Here is an 18065-nt window from a genome sequence, read left to right as displayed (position 1 = left end):
AAAGAGCCACAAAGAGTTGAGTCATTGTATCTTAGTGCATTTTAAAGGGAACTGTGTTTTAACTTTTTTCTGGTGGTTGTTCTGCAATGAAAAGCAACAAAAGCTGAGCTCACAGGATCCAAAATGAATCATGTTTCTTTTAGAGGTAGATTATAAAATTGTGACCGAGTTTGTTGCAATTTTAATCTCTCATATCAAGCTCTTCACTGTTAGTTTCCTGTAGTCTCAGTTGAGGCTTTTGGCAGATATCTGAGGAAACAGAGGAAGGAAATAGAAGATCCACCCCAGAGAAAGTTGATGGCTTCACCCATGGCAACCACAGGCTGCAAGAGAAGCATAAGCAAGAAGCACAGGTGCCTGTTGTAACAGAACCTCAGCTTCTGTGGTGTTAGTAGGTGTTTCATTCAGACTCTCAACCCTGAGCAGTTCTGATAGCCTGCTGTCTGGAGTTGCTATCTGGAAGTCTCCTCTGGAGCAAGCTGAATGTTAGTAGCTCAGCTTGTAATTAAATGGAGGATCTTTACCTGAAGGAGGTTCATATTCAACTGAATAATAAGGCCTGTAAAGAGTTAAAGGTCTGTCATGTATTCCTGATGCCTAACTGCCCCTGGGAATGTATATCCATTTATCTGCATTTTCTTGCTTTTCAGCCAGAGTGTTTGTCATCTAAATTAAGCTTCTGTATAAACATGCTTACTGATGTTACATGTGACTAGGGGAATATTATACACTATGCCAGCTATGGTGATTGTTAGTTGAGTGACAGTTAAAATGGTTTGATTAAATTTGTCTTTCTTTTTGGCTCTATGGTTGGTGCTACACAGCTTTCACAAACCTTTTAAAAATACTTTGAAAAAAAATGAGTAGAGGCAGAGTTGCATTTAAAATCTTGCTGCGCAAATCCCTCTGATCTTAAACAGGTTGGGCAAATGCCATTTTTAGTTATCTAGAAAAAACAGAGTTTGCTTTTGTTTCAACAGACGTGTGAAAGTCCTTGCAAGGGTTTACTTCATCAAGAAATATGTAATGTCTCTTTCTTGAAGAGAGGGGTAAAATCGAATGCATGTGCTACAGAGCAATGACTAGGACCAGCCTACCTCCGATTTTTAAACTCCCCCAGGAACAAAAAGGAAAGTCTAATGCAATAAACAAAAAACCAACCCAAAACAAACCAAAAACCCAAACCAAAAGAATTAACGTCACGGTATATAGAAATCATACCTAGATAGTGCCCTTCCTGTTGTTATTGCAATGGTTGTCAAAACAATAGATATATAAATATGCTTTTGATGCATTATCTTACTCTAACATTTATTGACAAACTGACCTTCATTTTCATGAATGCCTGTGCGAAAGGTTGGAGATTCTGACAGTATTGTACAGATGCGTGATATGGCATCTAAAAACGAATTGAATCCAGAAGAATCCATTGATTGCATAATAAGCTGAGGATTAAACAGGAAAACAGTTCTCTGCTGAGCCCTGCACAGTCCCCAAGGGAATAATGGTTGAAGATAACTATTTACATTTGATCCTTAAAAGCTGTTTTCCTGTTGCCAACAGGACCTGGTGTTGATGTGCCTGCTCCTGATATGAGCACAGGGGAGAGGGAGATGTCCTGGATTGCCGACACCTACGCCAGTACCATAGGACACTATGTAAGTTTTGAGCAGAGGCTTTGAAGTAGAAAAGCTTTCTTGATCTTTGCAGAAACAATTTCATCTAGAACTTTATTGCCGTGCTGCTTAATCATACAGTTTTATTTAACTATGTGGATCTAAATATATTCTTGCAAACTGTAACAACTTAACTGGTGTGAGGTTTTTAGGGTACAGTTAAGGAAAAATAGCTTTAAGGTTAATGTTTTTATACTAGGCTTAAAGTAAGTTTGACAAAATACCGATTGCAACTGCTCAGCAAAAAGAAACTACACTATTTTCAAAGGTCATACTTAGTCTAAAATTGGTTTCGATTTCTACCATTTCCCTCTGGTTTTCATTAGTACTCTAATTACTAATTTGAAGTTGTTAAACAATTAGTTCATAATAGTCTTAAAGTTAGTTAAAATTAGTTGATATAGTCTTAAAGTACTGAAATCTTTCCATTTCAGACTACTGAATTTACAAGTGTTATTGAATAAATGTTCTGGGTTTGTGCATTCAATTAAGTTTACACTATTGGTATAACGTGTAGAAGTGTTAAAGTTCTCTGTGGTCCCCTAAAAGTAAAAAGTAATCAGTGTAAACTTAAGCAAAATAACATTGATACAATTTATTGCCCAGAAGGCAATAAAAAATTACATTTAAGTTTTTAAAAATTAGTTTTTAAAGTATAGGCCTCAGTTTGGCCTTTTCCCTTATGTTGTTGGGGCCATTTGTACCTGTTTTGACGGTACCAAAAACATGACTGTTGGCCAAATGGTTTTGTTGTATACTTTTGACAGGTTGGACAAAAGGAAAATACATTACAGACAAGTTACTTCTTAAGGCTGTATTGTCTGCGCTACCCAAACTTTCTAGCTTCTTTTTCAGACGTTGCTTCTGCTCCTCCAGCAGGTCTCACTCTGCTAAAGAGTCTTACCATGGCTTTGTATTAGCATGTCGATCTGCTCAGCTATCGCATGTTTGCCTACCTCAGCTCCTTTTGAACTGAAAAGACTCTTTTCACTTTCTGCAGGCCCTTCCAGCAGCTCCTCAGAAACAGAGCAGGGTGTACACCCCTAGTAACGAGGCATTAGAGCCACCCAACACCTATTTCTCTCTGGCGTCTGTGTTCAAGGCGTGCCTGGCTTTCCTGATACAGCCTCCTGGCAGAATACTTGTCTTGTGCTGTCTGATGCCTTTAACAATAGGAGGGGATGGCACAGGTTCTTCTAGATCTGAAATACAGTCTAAGGTAGCTTATGGTGGGGGCAAGGAATGCTTGAGGAATAGGCTGTGGCATGCTGATCAGTTGAGTTAAATTACTTTTACACAGAGCTGTCTGTTAGCTAGGGTTATCAGTATAAAACATTACTTGCTTTTTGTTATTTACATATGTAAATGTAAATATTTTATTTAAAACTTTAAACCTGGTAAAAACCCCCAAAGTTATGACTTCAAAAAGACTTCAGCATGCAGAGTGACACCTTGTTCCCCTCAGTCATAACTTAAAATTCCAACGTTTAAGAAAACTACAGACTCAAAGCATTGTAAGTTTTAACATTTAACTCATTGCACTAAAACGCCTATTTCACTGTGACACAAGAGTGTTGCTATATTTCGGCTGACATAGAAGGCTCACAGCACATGACTTAACAGTTCACATACAGTTTCATACTGAAGCTTCGGGTTTTTTAATAGGTGTAAAACTAAATACTGGTACAGGAGAAGATTTTTAAATGACTGAATTTCTTATTTTTTCTACTTTGTCATCTCAGCTTGTTGTGTAGTCCTACACCTACACATGCTTCAATGACAAAAGAAAACAAACCAACAACTACTGAGGATAAAAATACAATTTGAATTATGCTACAACAGCTTCTTTTATTCCTAGGCCCTCTCTCCATGGCAGTATCTTAATCTTGAAGAATAAAAAAACCAGAGGGGATTTAGGTACATTTTTCTGAAAAGTGAATTAAAAATTGAAATAAGGAAAAAAATTAAATCAGTTTACTTAATTTTGCTGCGTTCCTTGTTTGTACAAGAAGAAAGAACGGTAGCCATAATGGAACTTATGAACTATTGTGGCGAATGGCCAGGTGCAGAGAAGGAAGGTGGGAACTCTGACAAGGCTGCAAAAAGTGGAATAACCTATCAAAACCAGTTTGTAGAGGAAGACATTTCAGGTAACTATCTGACTGAGACACCGAGAACAAAAACAAAGGTGATTAAAGAACTACCAGATGCACAAAAATGACTAAGGGGGTAGGAGGGAAGGGAACTAAGAGGACAAAATTACCATTGAACAAAACTTAAACAGAAACAGATAGAAGCTATGGGAGGACTACATTCAATTGAGTGGAAAGATAACTCTTTGGTGAGAAATCTACAGACCTGATGAGTCAGTGTGGCTTCGCACAGGTGTGTTCAGGGAGCTTGAAGTGGAAAGGAAAAGCCAAACAACAGATAAAAACAGATACGGGAAATCTGCTCAAAACCTAACATACAGAGCCAGGAAGCTGGAAAGACAAGAATATTATTGCAGCATGGAAAGGGGTTAAGAAACAAGCAAAAGTTCAGTGTCATAACTTTGCCAGCAGAGTTCATAGACTGTTATTACTAATATAGAAGCCCTCAGTGCTAGCTATAAGCCATTTTTACAAGCTTCTCCTTAAAAGCCGTAGTCTGTCTTTTTGTCCCAAGATGTGTTAAACAATTTTTGATTGACTTAAAACCAGAGTTTTTAGGACTTTGACATCAACTATTGTTTGTATATGTGACTTCAGGAAGACCCAGACCTGCCCTCAGCTCATGCTCTGTTTTCTTGCCAAACCATGCAAGTCTTTAATAACTACCATGTTAACTGTTCCAGAAAATCCATCTTAAGTTGCTGGATCACTGAATTATATATGGCTAAAGTTTTTGATTAAATTCATCCTTTCCGCTCTTCTGTACTTCCTGACACATCCAACGGACTTCTGAGACACGTGAAGGGACTTAAGAATGGATTCATTAATGTATGGTGGGAGGCTGTATTTCTTCAAATATTTATGAAACATGGTTCCTCCTTTGTGAATGCGTGAAGGCTAAAATGTAGTTTCAGTCTGAAACAGAATGAAAACCTAAAAATTCATCAAAATGCTGGGCCAAGCTATTCCTAGCAAAACCCCACCACCAACTGGTTTATAACTGATGTGCCACCAGAGGGAGCATACAGCCTAATGAGAACAATGCTGCTACATTGTGGGAAACTGAATTAGGAATTTTGTGGCAAGCCCAGCATCACTTTTATTGGTTTTTAAAGAGGGGCTATCTTTGGCTTAATATGGCTAACTCACTATCATTTTCAGATAATAAATAGTTTTCGTTTCCATTGTGGCTCTAGTCATGTCCTGCCATTCTGCCTCCACTTACTTTTTTCTATTCCTTTCCTTCCTCTCACCAAGGATCTTGCTCTCACGCCACAGGCCAGCAAATGCATTTGGCACAAGTGATGGAGGGGAGGGAGCCTCCCAGTGAATATGTGGCTGGTGGAATAGAAACCCATCCGGCTGCTGGCAGATTCATTTCAGTGGATTCCCTTTCATCCCTACTCTTTCACTTATGCTGGATGCCAAGCCGCTGTGTGACACTGCTCCCAGGGTGTGGGAGCGTGGGAACCAGTGGCGACAGAAGAGGGACGCCCAAACAGTGTCTAGTTTGGAAGAAGTTTTTTCAAGTTATTAGTTTCAATTTGAAAAATTAACTCTGGTTTTAAATATTCTGTTTTATCTTAGCTAGCTCTCTAGCATATGGAAAATTTAATTTTATTACTGCCAAATTAATGATAGGCTAATTAATCATTGTATATATTGCTTTTCTGAATAAAGTAGTAAATACTTATCTAACTTTTCCCATACTGCATATTTTCTTCTGATATCAGCAACAGGAAGTTATTAGGCCTGTATTTTTGTTTCAAAACAACAGAATTTGGTATAAAAGAACACTAAACACTCCTTAAAAGTGATTAAAAACCAGTCCAAGGATATATCTGAGCCCTTTAAAAGAGTAAAACGTCAAGAATAATGATGGAAGTTATGGCTGTGATAGGAGCTAATTTTGGGAGACATATCCCACAAAGCTTTTTGATTTGTTAAAGGTCTGCTTGTTGCTAATGGTGCAACATGGATGTCACCATAATTAAACAAAGGCAAACTGAAGTTGACATATACACTTAAAGACAACAAGAAATTAAAGACTGTATGGAATTTTGCATTATGCAACTTTCCTGACGTCTGCTAGAGCACTGCTGAGAAGGTGTTCACACACTCAGGAAGGAAATCATCCATACAAACTAAGTGTATATAAACTATAGCAAGTTTTGACTCTTATGATTCCTGTTTTCCCTTATCTCTAAAGCGTACAGACCTCTTGTTCCAGCTGTTTGATTAATTCCATAGTTCACAAGTCCTTCACTGTTTTACAGGATATTAACGCACATGCATGTGTAACTGGTAAACCCATCAGCCAGGGTGGGATTCATGGACGTATATCTGCAACTGGTCGTGGGCTTTTCCATGGAATTGAAAATTTCATCAATGAAGCATCATATATGAGTATATTAGGAATGACTCCTGGATTTGGGGATAAAACGTTTGCTGTTCAGGTAACATTTTTCCTTCAACTGAGGGGAAAAGTAGTAAACAGACTTCTAGTAGAGCCCCTTTTAAAAAGGGCTGTAGCAATAAATCCTGTTAGGGTTTGATGACTTCCAAGTTAACCTTTACTCTCAAACTTCAGAAACACTTTTCAAGGAACATAGGTGCCCTTTATTTTGGACTGTTTTATAAAAACTGAACTTTCAATTGCACTCTACAGGCACAAAGCCAAATCTCCAGTCTTTATAGACACAGGCTGCAAAGAAAAAGTGAAATACTATTACAGGAGTTCTTCAAACGAAGGCATTGCACGTTTTTCAATGAGCTGTGACACAGTTTCTGCCTGCACAGAATTTGTTGCACTGTTTTGTAGTGAAAAAATCTAGGGAGAGAAGTTGCTGAGGGTTATATTCTTGTTCCCGTGTGGAAAAAGCAGTTGGAAAGGTAGAAACCAATAACTTATCCTAAATTTGCTGGGTTGGACATACGTTTTTGATGTTCATAAGACTTAAGGATTTATGTAGTTGAATTTTGAAGGGGTTTGATGTTCAGTAATATGCATTATGAGTCTTTAAATTTCAAAGAAATAACTTGCTCTGTTCAGCTGTGAACAGTATGTTAAATGGAGGATTTGAGGGATTGCTTTGTTTTGTTTTTAGTACCAATGCACTGGTTGTTAGAAGAAATAGCAGAGTAATTGTAACCTCCAGGTTGTCCTCTAGTTAACCAGTGGGCTGAAACAAACACCCCTGCCCTGCACGGACCCAGCAGCACACTCATCTCCCTGCACTTTGGCATTTTGCTACCTGGCAGAGGGCTGACCAACAGGCACTTAAGCATAACTTAGACTGAAAATATGGCCATAAGAATAGCTGAAGATTCTTCTAGGAAATGGAGGATACAGCACTGCAAAGAGACCTAATGCATGACAACCTGTTGTATTGAAGTTTGCTTCTAATATATAAACAAAAGTCCTAAATATAATTGGATCTATGTTATATAGAAATTTAATAATCAGCTTTTTTCCAGCATAGAATCTTAGTACAAACTTTTGACGTGGATTGTGTGTGACCTTTTGGTCTGCCGTGTGTGTTCCTTTACTTCCAGAATGTTGAATAATGGCCTTGAATTAGGTTTTCTACACCAGTAAGGATGTGAAAATGCTAATTAAATACAAGATTAACTAAATTTAAATTTACGCAATCTGTTTGGGCAGGACCACTTAAGAAATGTATTAGAAATGACATAGTTTCCTACTACCTTGTATGTTTTAATGTGATGAATTAATGATATTCTTGTTTAGTGCTTTCCATCGTGGGATGGGTTTTATGCTTGTAAGCCTTCTTTACCCAAATTAAATCAGAATATTTCTTGGCCTGCAAATGTTAGTCAGACCTTTGAATAGTCATACAAACATCTGTTAATCCCTCTAAGACAGTGTCAGTTAGAAAATAGATACCCATAACGTTCCTATTTTGATAAATATAGTTTTGACACTTTCATAGTAGCATTAATGCTTCCCTCCTGTATTTCCAGTATAAAAAAATTTAGTACAACTGTACATTGCTGGCTACAATGCATAATTTCTACAATGCTATTCAGACTAGAATAGAACATATGTAGATTTCTTCTTTCTTCCCTATACACATCATCTAATGCCAAGATATGCCAATAGGCAAAGAACTATTTAAAGCTGTTCAAAGCTATATAAGCCTTAGCAGTAATCATAATTTTTGCTGAAGGAATAACTACTTTTCCTTTTCTCTTTCCACCTTTAGGGATTCGGTAATGTGGGTTTGCATTCTATGAGATACTTGCATCGTTTTGGAGCAAAGTGCGTTGCTGTTGGAGAGTTTAATGGTTCTATCTGGAATCCTGATGGGATTGACCCAAAGGAACTAGAAGATTACAAATTGGTATGAAACTTAGCTGAGCAGAAATAGTTTAATTTTTGCCAGCTTAGCACATAAGATGAATGTAGACTGGTGCTGACTTGTGATTTTTAAATAATGCTGCAATTACTGCTTATAAAATGGCTTAGGAATGTTGATTCCTCTGGTTTTCTCCTTATCCCCTGTATGAATGCAGGTAGTTAACACTAACTGAGCTTGTGGCTTTGGGGCTGCCTCTTCAGTTTATAACACTGTACCTTTTTTACCCTTTGACCTGGCGCTCAGAAAAATGGCAAGGGCTTGCATGTGTACTCTGGTTTCAGAATTGGAGTTCATGATTATTTTGCCTTTCTTATGACTGAACTAGGAAGGGTGTATCAAGGAACCAGGGCAAGGAGGTTCCTACAGGATTACTGGTGGAGAATCACAAGCATATGGACATTTAAGACTTCAAAGTGCACTTTTGCCGCTTCTTACCTACTGGATGTTTCTGAAAAAATGAAAGCCTGTCTGGCAGTGTGACTTGAATATGTAGTGTAGAATGAAAACCGTATATGGTCTTTTTATTTCAGTTTCCAAGTGAAACAGTCCTGACGGGACAGTTCACAGGCACTAAACACCGATCTCCCACTTTGTAAGGGGCTTAATTGACATGTCTTCTTCTACATAGGGAGCATTTAAATGTTGTTATCACCCCTTTCTCAAAAGAATGAAATACTGCTGAGCACAAGTGGTTATCAGTGTCTTTGGCCAGCGAGCAGTTATGCCTCAATCATGGCAACTTGGACTGTTATTCAAGCTTTGTGGCTTGCTTTTTACACTTAATCTAAGTAAAAATAGGAATTATGTTATCTGCTGTCTGTCTAGTACTGTTGCTTATCCCTTCTTTCTTTTTTTGAAGTTAGAAGGAAAGGAAGTCAAACGAGTACACACACTAAACACCCTGGTTTGTCTCCTTCAAACAGCAACACGGGACAATCATGGGCTTCCCTAAAGCGCAGACACTTGAGGGCAGTATTCTGGAAATAGACTGTGACATTCTCATCCCTGCTGCCAGCGAGAAGCAGTTAACTAAGGCCAACGCTCACAAGGTTAAAGCAAAAGTAAGTTGGAGAGTTCAAATGCAAAGGAACAGTGGAGCAGGCCTGTTTAAATACTAGTATTCAATAATTAGTATGGATGGAAACTAAATAAAGCTCTGAGTTACTCTGCTGTGATTCCTTTCAGATTATTGCTGAAGGTGCCAATGGGCCTACAACTCCTGAAGCTGACAAAATCTTCTTGGAGCGGAATATCATGGTTATCCCTGTAAGGTTCTATTATGACCTTTGATTTTCATTCCAAGCATAGTATTTCTGTAAATTGTGGCAAGATGTTATTTGCCGTTATATATTGAAGGTTTGTTTTTAACAACTGATGTCTGGGAAATGGGTGTCAGTGTTCCTTAAGATTGGTAACAATTACTTAAAGATCTTACTGCAACTGTAAAGGACTGAAGATAACTATTACATGAAGGCTGCATATTCGCAAGAGAGAACAGTCCACAATTAGTTCTTAAATCTATAGTTTTGCATTTTGGAGCATTAGCTAACATTTGCTCAATTAAATAGTCCGCTAAGCAAAGGAAGAATACACTGGCCCATTTGTAAACATTGTGTCTCTGGGTGATGCTGTGACAGAACTGTATCACAGATTGTATAGGATAAATGTTGCCTATGATGATAATTTGAAAGAATAAGACCTATTGAGGTATAACAATAACCTTTTCCCAGAGAAAGGGTGCCCTGATCAAGTGATATTGCTAGAAAGAGCATCCTTTACTCACTGAGATGGCCTAAGAATGCCCTAACTTTCTTGATTAAAAACTTGTGCTAAAAGAAAGTGGTCAGTCAAGCACAGCTGAACTGCACGTGTTCTAAAGTCTAGTCTCTTCTAAATCAGTAGTAGGAATCTCTGGACTGCAAAAGAGGATAAGTTGTCATGGAAGAATAACAACTGGATTGTCTTCTGTACTGCACTTGAATACTTTGTACATAATACTTCTGCTTGCTTTTTCTTAATACAGTGGAGCTGTCTTTGCCACATGGTCACAATTCAAAACTTTTACTATTTCTACGCAGGATCTTTACCTGAACGCTGGTGGCGTAACAGTGTCCTATTTTGAGTGGCTGAAAAACTTGAACCACGTCAGCTATGGCCGCTTGACTTTTAAATATGAAAGGGATTCAAACTACCACTTGCTCAGTAAGTGTTCAGTTCTGCTTTTGCTGTTTAATTGATAGAATGGACTAGCAAGCACCAAATGTGGCAGAAAGGAATACAGAACTATTCTAAATTAACCTTAATTTCTCACAAGTCTATTATTGACCCACACTGAAGAGCAGGACAGATTTGATGGGTTAACTGACTTGCAACTCTAATGACTTAAGTTAAATGCATACTTTTTCTGTTATCTTTTAATTCATAAAGTGATGCTTTCCGCAGTTTTGTGAAAATACTGAACTCAAACCACTTACATGAAATATTTATTACTACTTAATAAACGTCTTCCAGCTGTACGCTTGGTATTGGAGAACTATTCAAAGTTTGAGTGGGTAACATTGTTTTGCACATACAGCAATAGAGGATTTCTATAAAGGGCAGTAATGTAGTCAGTATAGGCGCTGTGAAAATCTGCTCACGGCCTACAACTCCACTTAGGGCTATTCTGTGTTTCCCAGTTTCTGGGCCAGAATACCAATTACATGGAGAGAGGAAGCTTAATGGAGAACTACTGCAGGATATTGCTCCATTTTAAACAGTGCTCTGTAGAAAACATGAGAGTCTCAGGACATAGGGTTTGACAAAACATACTTCTGAATGTTTCTTAATATAACCTTTTCTCATAAATGATACCTTTCAAGGTGTTTTTGAAGTGGTTGAGAGTTATGGCAATTCCAATTAAAATCCCTTTCTTAACTTCAAGATTGTGTCATCTGAAACACTCTGATGTTGTTTAGGGGAAAGCTTACTAATTAAATTACAAGAATTAAGATCAAGTATCAATTCAAAACACCAGAGCACTACTTTCTTAAGGAGAAAAACTAAAATTCCACACTTTTTTTTTTTTTTTAGCAAGCAGTGTGTGTACAAAGGGCACTAGGAGATAATTGATTGCTTTAACTTCAGGAAATATTTTGTTTAATGCCAGCTATCAAGTGAGGAAAGTTAATCCAGATTGTTCTATCAGCTTTATGACTTTAGCGAAGTGGGATCAGTAAATCCACAGCTGCTTGCCACGTGACTGTACAATGGTAATATTGCTGCTAATATTGGAGGCACTCACCTATAAAAACAGACAAATCAACATCTTTCCCTTTTCTTAGAAAACAAAACTAAGATGACTCCCTTTGCCCCCAGCCCCTATAGTCTGCATTTCATGCCATTGAGTGCTGAAAGTCCTGGGGTCAGCTCCTTTGTTAGGGAGCACATTCCTTTCCTTGTCAGTTACCTTCCCTCTGCTTTTTCTCCTTTCTAGTGTCTGTCCAGGAAAGCTTGGAAAGAAAATTTGGGAAACACGGTGGAACTATTCCAGTTGTGCCTACAGCAGAATTTCAAGATAGGATATCGGTACGTAGTCGCTGTTGGGTTTTTTTGCTGGTACTGTAGCTGTATTCTGATATTACAACTGCAGTCTAAGTTTTACCATTGTAGCTATTATGGAGGTTTTTGCCCCAAGGAAGGCATTAGTCATAGCTAGCCTGGTGGCCAACCAAATAAAGCAAGCAAATGATCTGAGCTGCTTAGGAATACTAGAAGTAAGCTATTTTTTTCTTTCTTTCACTTGAGCCCATGCAAAATACCTCCAATATTGCTAAAAAAGCTACACTTTCCATACAGTTGCATTTTGTATTTGTAGCTAGCATTAAATTGCATGTTGCCGTTCATGTAGTAGAGTTTTTCAGAGCAACAAACTATCTCTATTGTTTAGTCAAACCACGTGAGTTTGTTTTTTATGAGGGAAGGTGCAGAGAATGTTTCTTGTTGCAGGCCAGTAAGGAAAACTTTAAAACCTGTGGGCTTTCCTGATGCTTTTGTTTGCTATGAAATTCTTGATATTTCTGCTGGCTAACCTGATAAATACATAGATTCCATAATTTCTTTGAACCCTAGCTATCAAAGTCTACAGAGGTTTTGTTGTGGGAAATACTGCCTCAAACATTACCAGAATTTGTTTTGGAGATCTCGTTGATACAGTTTGCTTAGATTTCCAAACAACTTTCAACAAGATCCCACATCACAGATGGTTTGGTATGCTGTTTCTGTAATATAGACAAGAGCTGACTGAAAAATTGTAGAACGTTCTTCTAAGACTGAATTAATGAGCAAATAAATGTCAGGTAAAATTCAATATTATCTAATGCATAGCAATACATGGTGGGGAAGTTTTCATACAAAATGATGGGTTGTGAGCTCAGCCATTTGCATTCAAATGGAAGATCTGGAGGTAGTGGCAAAATATAAGCTTAGATCAATCAAAAAGCAAATCTAGTGTTAGAGATTGTTCAGAAGGCAAAAGAGTAAGACTAATGATGCCAGAATATAAACCCAGAGCACGTCTGCCTTCTGAATACTGCATGCAGGTTAGGTCTCTGTGTCTTACACTATTATAGTTGTGGAGAAAGTTCAGAGAAAGACTGCAAGAGTAATCAAAGCTATGTAAACTTCTCATACATGGAACAGTCAATGAACCAAGGTCATATTGGCCTGAAATAGTCCTGGGGTGGAGAGAGTAATCTATAGAATGAGTAGTGTGAAAACAGGTGGGTATGGGTAGATTGTTCACTGGAAGGAAGGGTGAAGGAGAACAAGGTGCTGTCAAACAAAACCAGCAGAGTGAGGAGCAGAATAAAGAACAGGGATGGTTCCTAGCACAGCAGACAGTTAAGATGTGGAATACCCTGCCAAGGGATGTGTGGAAGCTGAAAGGGTTAGTCAGTTTGTTTTTTAACACAAGTTCAGGAGGAAATGGGACAAATGATTGGGGGAAACAATCCAGTGAGTTGTGAAGAACGTTAAACCATGCTTCCTCAAGAAGGTGTTTAGGGAAATGCACATAAACTTGGGCCACTGTCAGATGACAGAAATGGACTTTAGCCTGATCTAGTACAATGCTAGCATTTTCATAAATGTTAGGCTTACTAACATCGTGAATAGGTTCTGTGGCTTAAAGTGATTGCTATGATCGTTAAAACACAAGCCATAGCAACTGGCCTAGTTATTTCTACATCCAGCCCAAGTTGGTACCTGAGGAAAAGCATGTATTTTGTGAAGCCAGGTTCCAAATTATTAGCAAGTTACAACCATCAGGATGATGGAACATCGAAGCCGATAGCTGGAATTAGAATGACTGTGTATCTTCAATTAGTTATTGACCAGTATATTTAAATTTTAACAGGAACTAAGTTATTGTGGAGTTGCTCAGGGCTAATAGTGTTGAGTATACGAACTGAGGATCCATACCCTTCCTACAATCTGACAGTCTTCAAAACAACTGGAAGTAGTTTCTATAGGTTATTAACTCTTGGGAGCTTTTTTGTTTAATATTTACTCTGTTTTGAAGGCTGAAGACAGTAGTTACAACATCAGTAAAAAATGTTAGCATCATGCCTCTAGAAGCTAGGCATTTAAAAGATTCCAGTGCTTACGTCCGAGGTTTTAGAATTGAATTGACCCTACTAAGCTCATCAAGTAACACAGTAAAGGCAATGTAGTTTCTTATACCAGTCATTAGAAGAAAACAAGTGAGCAAGCTTTTCAGTAATTATGTGAATCCAACGTGTCATTGTCCCCAGTATATGGCTACTACCTTTTTGTTTTGAAATAAACCCTGATTTTATTTCCGGTTGTTGCAGGGTGCGTCTGAGAAAGACATTGTCCACTCTGGGTTGGCTTACACAATGGAGCGTTCTGCCCGGGTAAATATTGCATTAGTAAATGTATTTATAGGAAAAAAATTCTGTGGCTTTATGAAAGTTTTTGAATATGTGGGACAGAATTTCTTTGCAATTAAAGGAGTAAACAAACAGTTTGTGATAATGGAAGTCACTGTGAGTATGAATTATTTCTGCTCTGTGCAGGGATGGCCAACTTTAAGTAGAGTAAACATTAGAGACACAAGTGACATCAGGAAGTATTTTCTAGTAGAAGCTGTAGTATTTAGAAAACTTTTAGTTGTCTTCTTCTACCTGGCTAATTTGGGGCACATACCCAAGAGTGCTTTACTTGGCCATCAGCAGTTTTAGATTAATCCCTTTATCCAGTATTTTTAATTAGTGGGGGAAAAACTACTGGAGACATCTTGTCTCAGCCTTTATCTGAGGTATGTTTGGTTCCAAGACCTGAAATGGGGCAATATATAGTAATCTGGGAAAGATTTCCTTCCCTTTTAGACCTCAGTTGCAAGAAGAATTAATAAATTTTAGACTTGATCCTCAAAGGATCTGAGCTCTGATACCAATCTAGCAGCTCTTATACTCCTAACATAGACGCTCTAAGCAAAGTCTGGTGTAGTTCCTATGGAGAGACTTGCAAAAATCACATGTAACCTTTTCTGTTTCAGCAAATCATGCGTACTGCCATGAAGTACAACCTGGGTCTGGACCTGAGAACAGCTGCCTATGTCAATGCAATTGAGAAAGTCTTCAAAGTGTACAATGAGGCTGGCCTGACTTTTACATAAATAGGCCGTGACCGCTCCTTATTGTATCCCGTCCCTCTCGCCGTTAATGTACCCTCTTCTTGAAAAAGCTTATCACAAGTTTACATGTAACCACAAAATTTTCTTTCCTTTTGACATTATAGTGGATTCTATTCTCAATTAGTTTCAGTCCAAACTAGTCTTTTTTATAATAAAAACCCATGGATTAGGAAATTGTATACAAGTATGTATCTGAAAATAACAGTTCATCTGCACTTGTGGGGGCCATTCTGGGTATTTTGCCTACAAAACAAAATGGTACATTTTTATGTATGAAAGAGTGGTCTTGCCACCTGAGCCACTTCTCAGACTTCAGATCAGATACTGTACTAGATGAGCACTTGGCTCATTATTACTTCATGCACTTTCATTTAATGATGTAATTTTGGCTTTGGCACTTTCAGTAAGGCCTTGTGTGATCAATGCTGTAGCATTGTCAAAGGAAGAATGGGCCTCCAGCAGGGATTAACTTTGATAGGAGTCTAATTTTTATTTGTAGTAAAGCTTCAGGCCTGATTCTCTTTAGGCAATGTTTTTTCTTTAACTGTGCTGCTGTTATAGGACTACCTTTTCTTGCTTGTTCAAGCTAGCTTGACTATCACCATGAAGTACGTAGAGGTGACAGACATATTTTTATAAGCTGAAACTATTGAGCAACTCTAGTTATGTTTTTAATCAAGTATCTACATAACTATTCTGACTATAGGTTGTTTTTCTTTTTTTCTTTTTTTCAGAAAAAGGAATAGTCTGAATTTGGTAAGCAATCATACTTAGGTTTTTTGGAAATCTTTTTCAGTCTTCTCCTTTCAGAGGCTTTCTGAAAAATAAGATACTGCCTCAGTGAACAACTAAAGTGAAACTGAACCCAGAAACCATTGGCCAAACTACAGAGAAGCTAGGATGCTGCTATAAACTTAATCCACTGTCTTAACACACACAGCATTTTTTTTTGTCATCAGGAGGTCTTGAAAGTTTTGAACATGTTAGAGTACAACAACATGGACCTCAACACAATATTGATCAAGCACAGTTTTTAAAGTGTAAGGCGTTTGTCCAGTGGAGTCCCCTTGAAGTGCCAGATGTTATTTATGTAATAAATATGAATGTTTTTTTTAAAAGACAACTAGTCCCTCCCAGAAACACATGCTTTTTTTCTAACTACTTTGTAACTGCATGACATAACTTGGAGAGCAGTTATTAAAAAAGTTGACCTTTCCAAACCTACTATGCTGGTGTATTACTGTTTTCTATTTCATTCAGTAGCTTTCCATAGTTAAAATCAGTCTGTGAATGTTCACAGCACATGTTTCTTCCTTACATGCCTACTGGTAGCATACTGTCTCTGAGCTATCCTAAGGGGCTCACTATGACAGAACTGTCTCTTGAACATGCCTGTCAGCAAGATGTTTGAAGTTGGGTATGTTTGGTAAATCACTTCAGGTCTTTCCTGTGTCCTCTCTGATTTGTGTGAAGAACTATTCTAATAGCTAGCATGGAGCAATAAACCTGTATGATGCATTTAATTAGTGGCTTACTCCACGATATATGTTGATACCTAGAGTTATAAAAGTACTACAGATTACCTAAGCGCAGTGTATATATGTATATATTCTGGCATTTATTTTTTTAAAAAAGAGAACCCTTTGAGCATGAAGGAATTACTGTGATCAAGGTGTGGATATCTGAACATGAGATCTGTATCTTGGATCATACTTTCCAGTGTAGTTTTTGCATAAACATTTATTAGTTTCATTTTACTACCTAAGACTGTAACAGTTCAACTCTGACAAACTGTAACCTACTTCCACCAAAACTTGGAGGCTAAAAATTCACAAATAAATAGTTGTATTATTGAAAAGAGAAAGAATCCTAAAAGCAGAGTTGCATTATCTGGCAGCAAAGTTGTTGAAAACAAAGTGCAGTAGCAGTGAAGAGACTTGGCTAATTTGTTGTTCTCCCTCCCTCCCTGCCATTGCCTCTCCTCCTCTCCAGCGGGTAAAGCACCTCTAGTTTGGCTCTGGACCCTTTCAGTGTTGGAGGATATGGAAAACTGGCATAGATAGAGAGCTAACTGGGATATCTTTTACCTCCTACCCACTATGAAGGAAAAAGAGCACCAAAAGCTGCACAAGGCCTGAATTCCCCAGTTCAATAGAATCTTATATTCTTGTATACCCACACATTAACACCTCTTTTCCCAGGACCTTCTTGAAAGAAAGCAGGCCTACCACCAGGTATGAGTTTATCAAAGCCAGAGATGAGCCCTTAGGGTTGACTGGATTTCACCTCAGCCAACTCGATTGCAATAGTTACTGACCTCTTGTTAACAGAGTCAGTGTTGGAGACCTGCAAGGCACAAATCTGAGCATATCCAAACATCATTATAAGGAGAACTTGAGATTTTTTTCAATCAAAGAGTTAAGATTCTTGAGAAGATCGATGCTTGGAGTCTGACTTAAGACTACAACACAATAGATTTGCCCTTTGATTGTAGCTAAACACAAGAACCAAATTGTATCAGTGAGTCCAGACTTCTTGTGATAGATGCCCTTTCTGAACTGGTGTCACTCATTAAAGCTATGCTGGTGCTGAGCATCACTGAGCTCAGTCCTAATGTGATCAGGCAGTTTAAAAAAAAAAAAAACCAAGAAAATTTTGTAGCACATACCTCTCAAGATCTGGCAACAGCGAGAAGAAAGTGGTAGGATTTCACACAGTCGCTGTGAGCTAATGTAGCTTTAGAGGCTTGGGTACAAAGCAGCTCCAGCCTTTTCCTAGCCACAGTTGAAGAAAACAAATGCTCTCTGGGATATAGGTTATATTTATAACTGTACTGGGGTTTCTTTTACACTGTAACTTCAGTTAGGTGTTAGACCTAATTTCTTTGTGAATGCGCCTCGCTTTACATATACACACACACCCCCCCCCAGGTTTATCTTCCAGTTAACAACATTGTCACTGCTTGTATTCACATACAAGCCACTAGACATTGACCAAGAAAATTGCTAGGACATTTGGCAGGGAGCCAGTCAATACCTGAAGTTAGATTTAAGCACAGATTTGAACCTGCTTCGAACCACACCTACTGCCTAGAGCAAAACACATCCTTACCATAGCCCATGTTTGTAATCTCGTGCAGTATTAAGTGCTAGTTATG

The 18065-nt window shown here is 38.1% G+C and overlaps 1 protein-coding gene across 1 annotated transcript in view; it reads left to right on the top strand.

The window, feature by feature from the left end:
• GLUD1 (glutamate dehydrogenase 1) overlaps positions 1-16132 on the top strand; it is a 30905-nt gene extending 14773 nt beyond the window's left edge. Inside the window, exons 5-13 of the mRNA XM_064464829.1 lie at positions 1564-1658; positions 6106-6285; positions 8056-8193; positions 9135-9272; positions 9397-9477; positions 10290-10413; positions 11687-11778; positions 14064-14126; positions 14771-16132. Coding sequence (XP_064320899.1) covers positions 1564-1658; positions 6106-6285; positions 8056-8193; positions 9135-9272; positions 9397-9477; positions 10290-10413; positions 11687-11778; positions 14064-14126; positions 14771-14890 — 1031 coding nt within the window. The 3' untranslated portion in view covers positions 14891-16132. The remainder of the gene's footprint in view (positions 1-1563; positions 1659-6105; positions 6286-8055; positions 8194-9134; positions 9273-9396; positions 9478-10289; positions 10414-11686; positions 11779-14063; positions 14127-14770) is intronic.
• Positions 16133-18065: the final 1933 nt, after the last annotated feature.

Source organism: Phalacrocorax carbo, chromosome 13, assembly GCF_963921805.1.
Source record: "Phalacrocorax carbo chromosome 13, bPhaCar2.1, whole genome shotgun sequence".
Taxonomy (NCBI): domain Eukaryota; kingdom Metazoa; phylum Chordata; class Aves; order Suliformes; family Phalacrocoracidae; genus Phalacrocorax; species Phalacrocorax carbo.
Note: the sequence above shows the minus strand (reverse complement) of the source record. Positions and strands in the feature narration are given on the sequence as shown.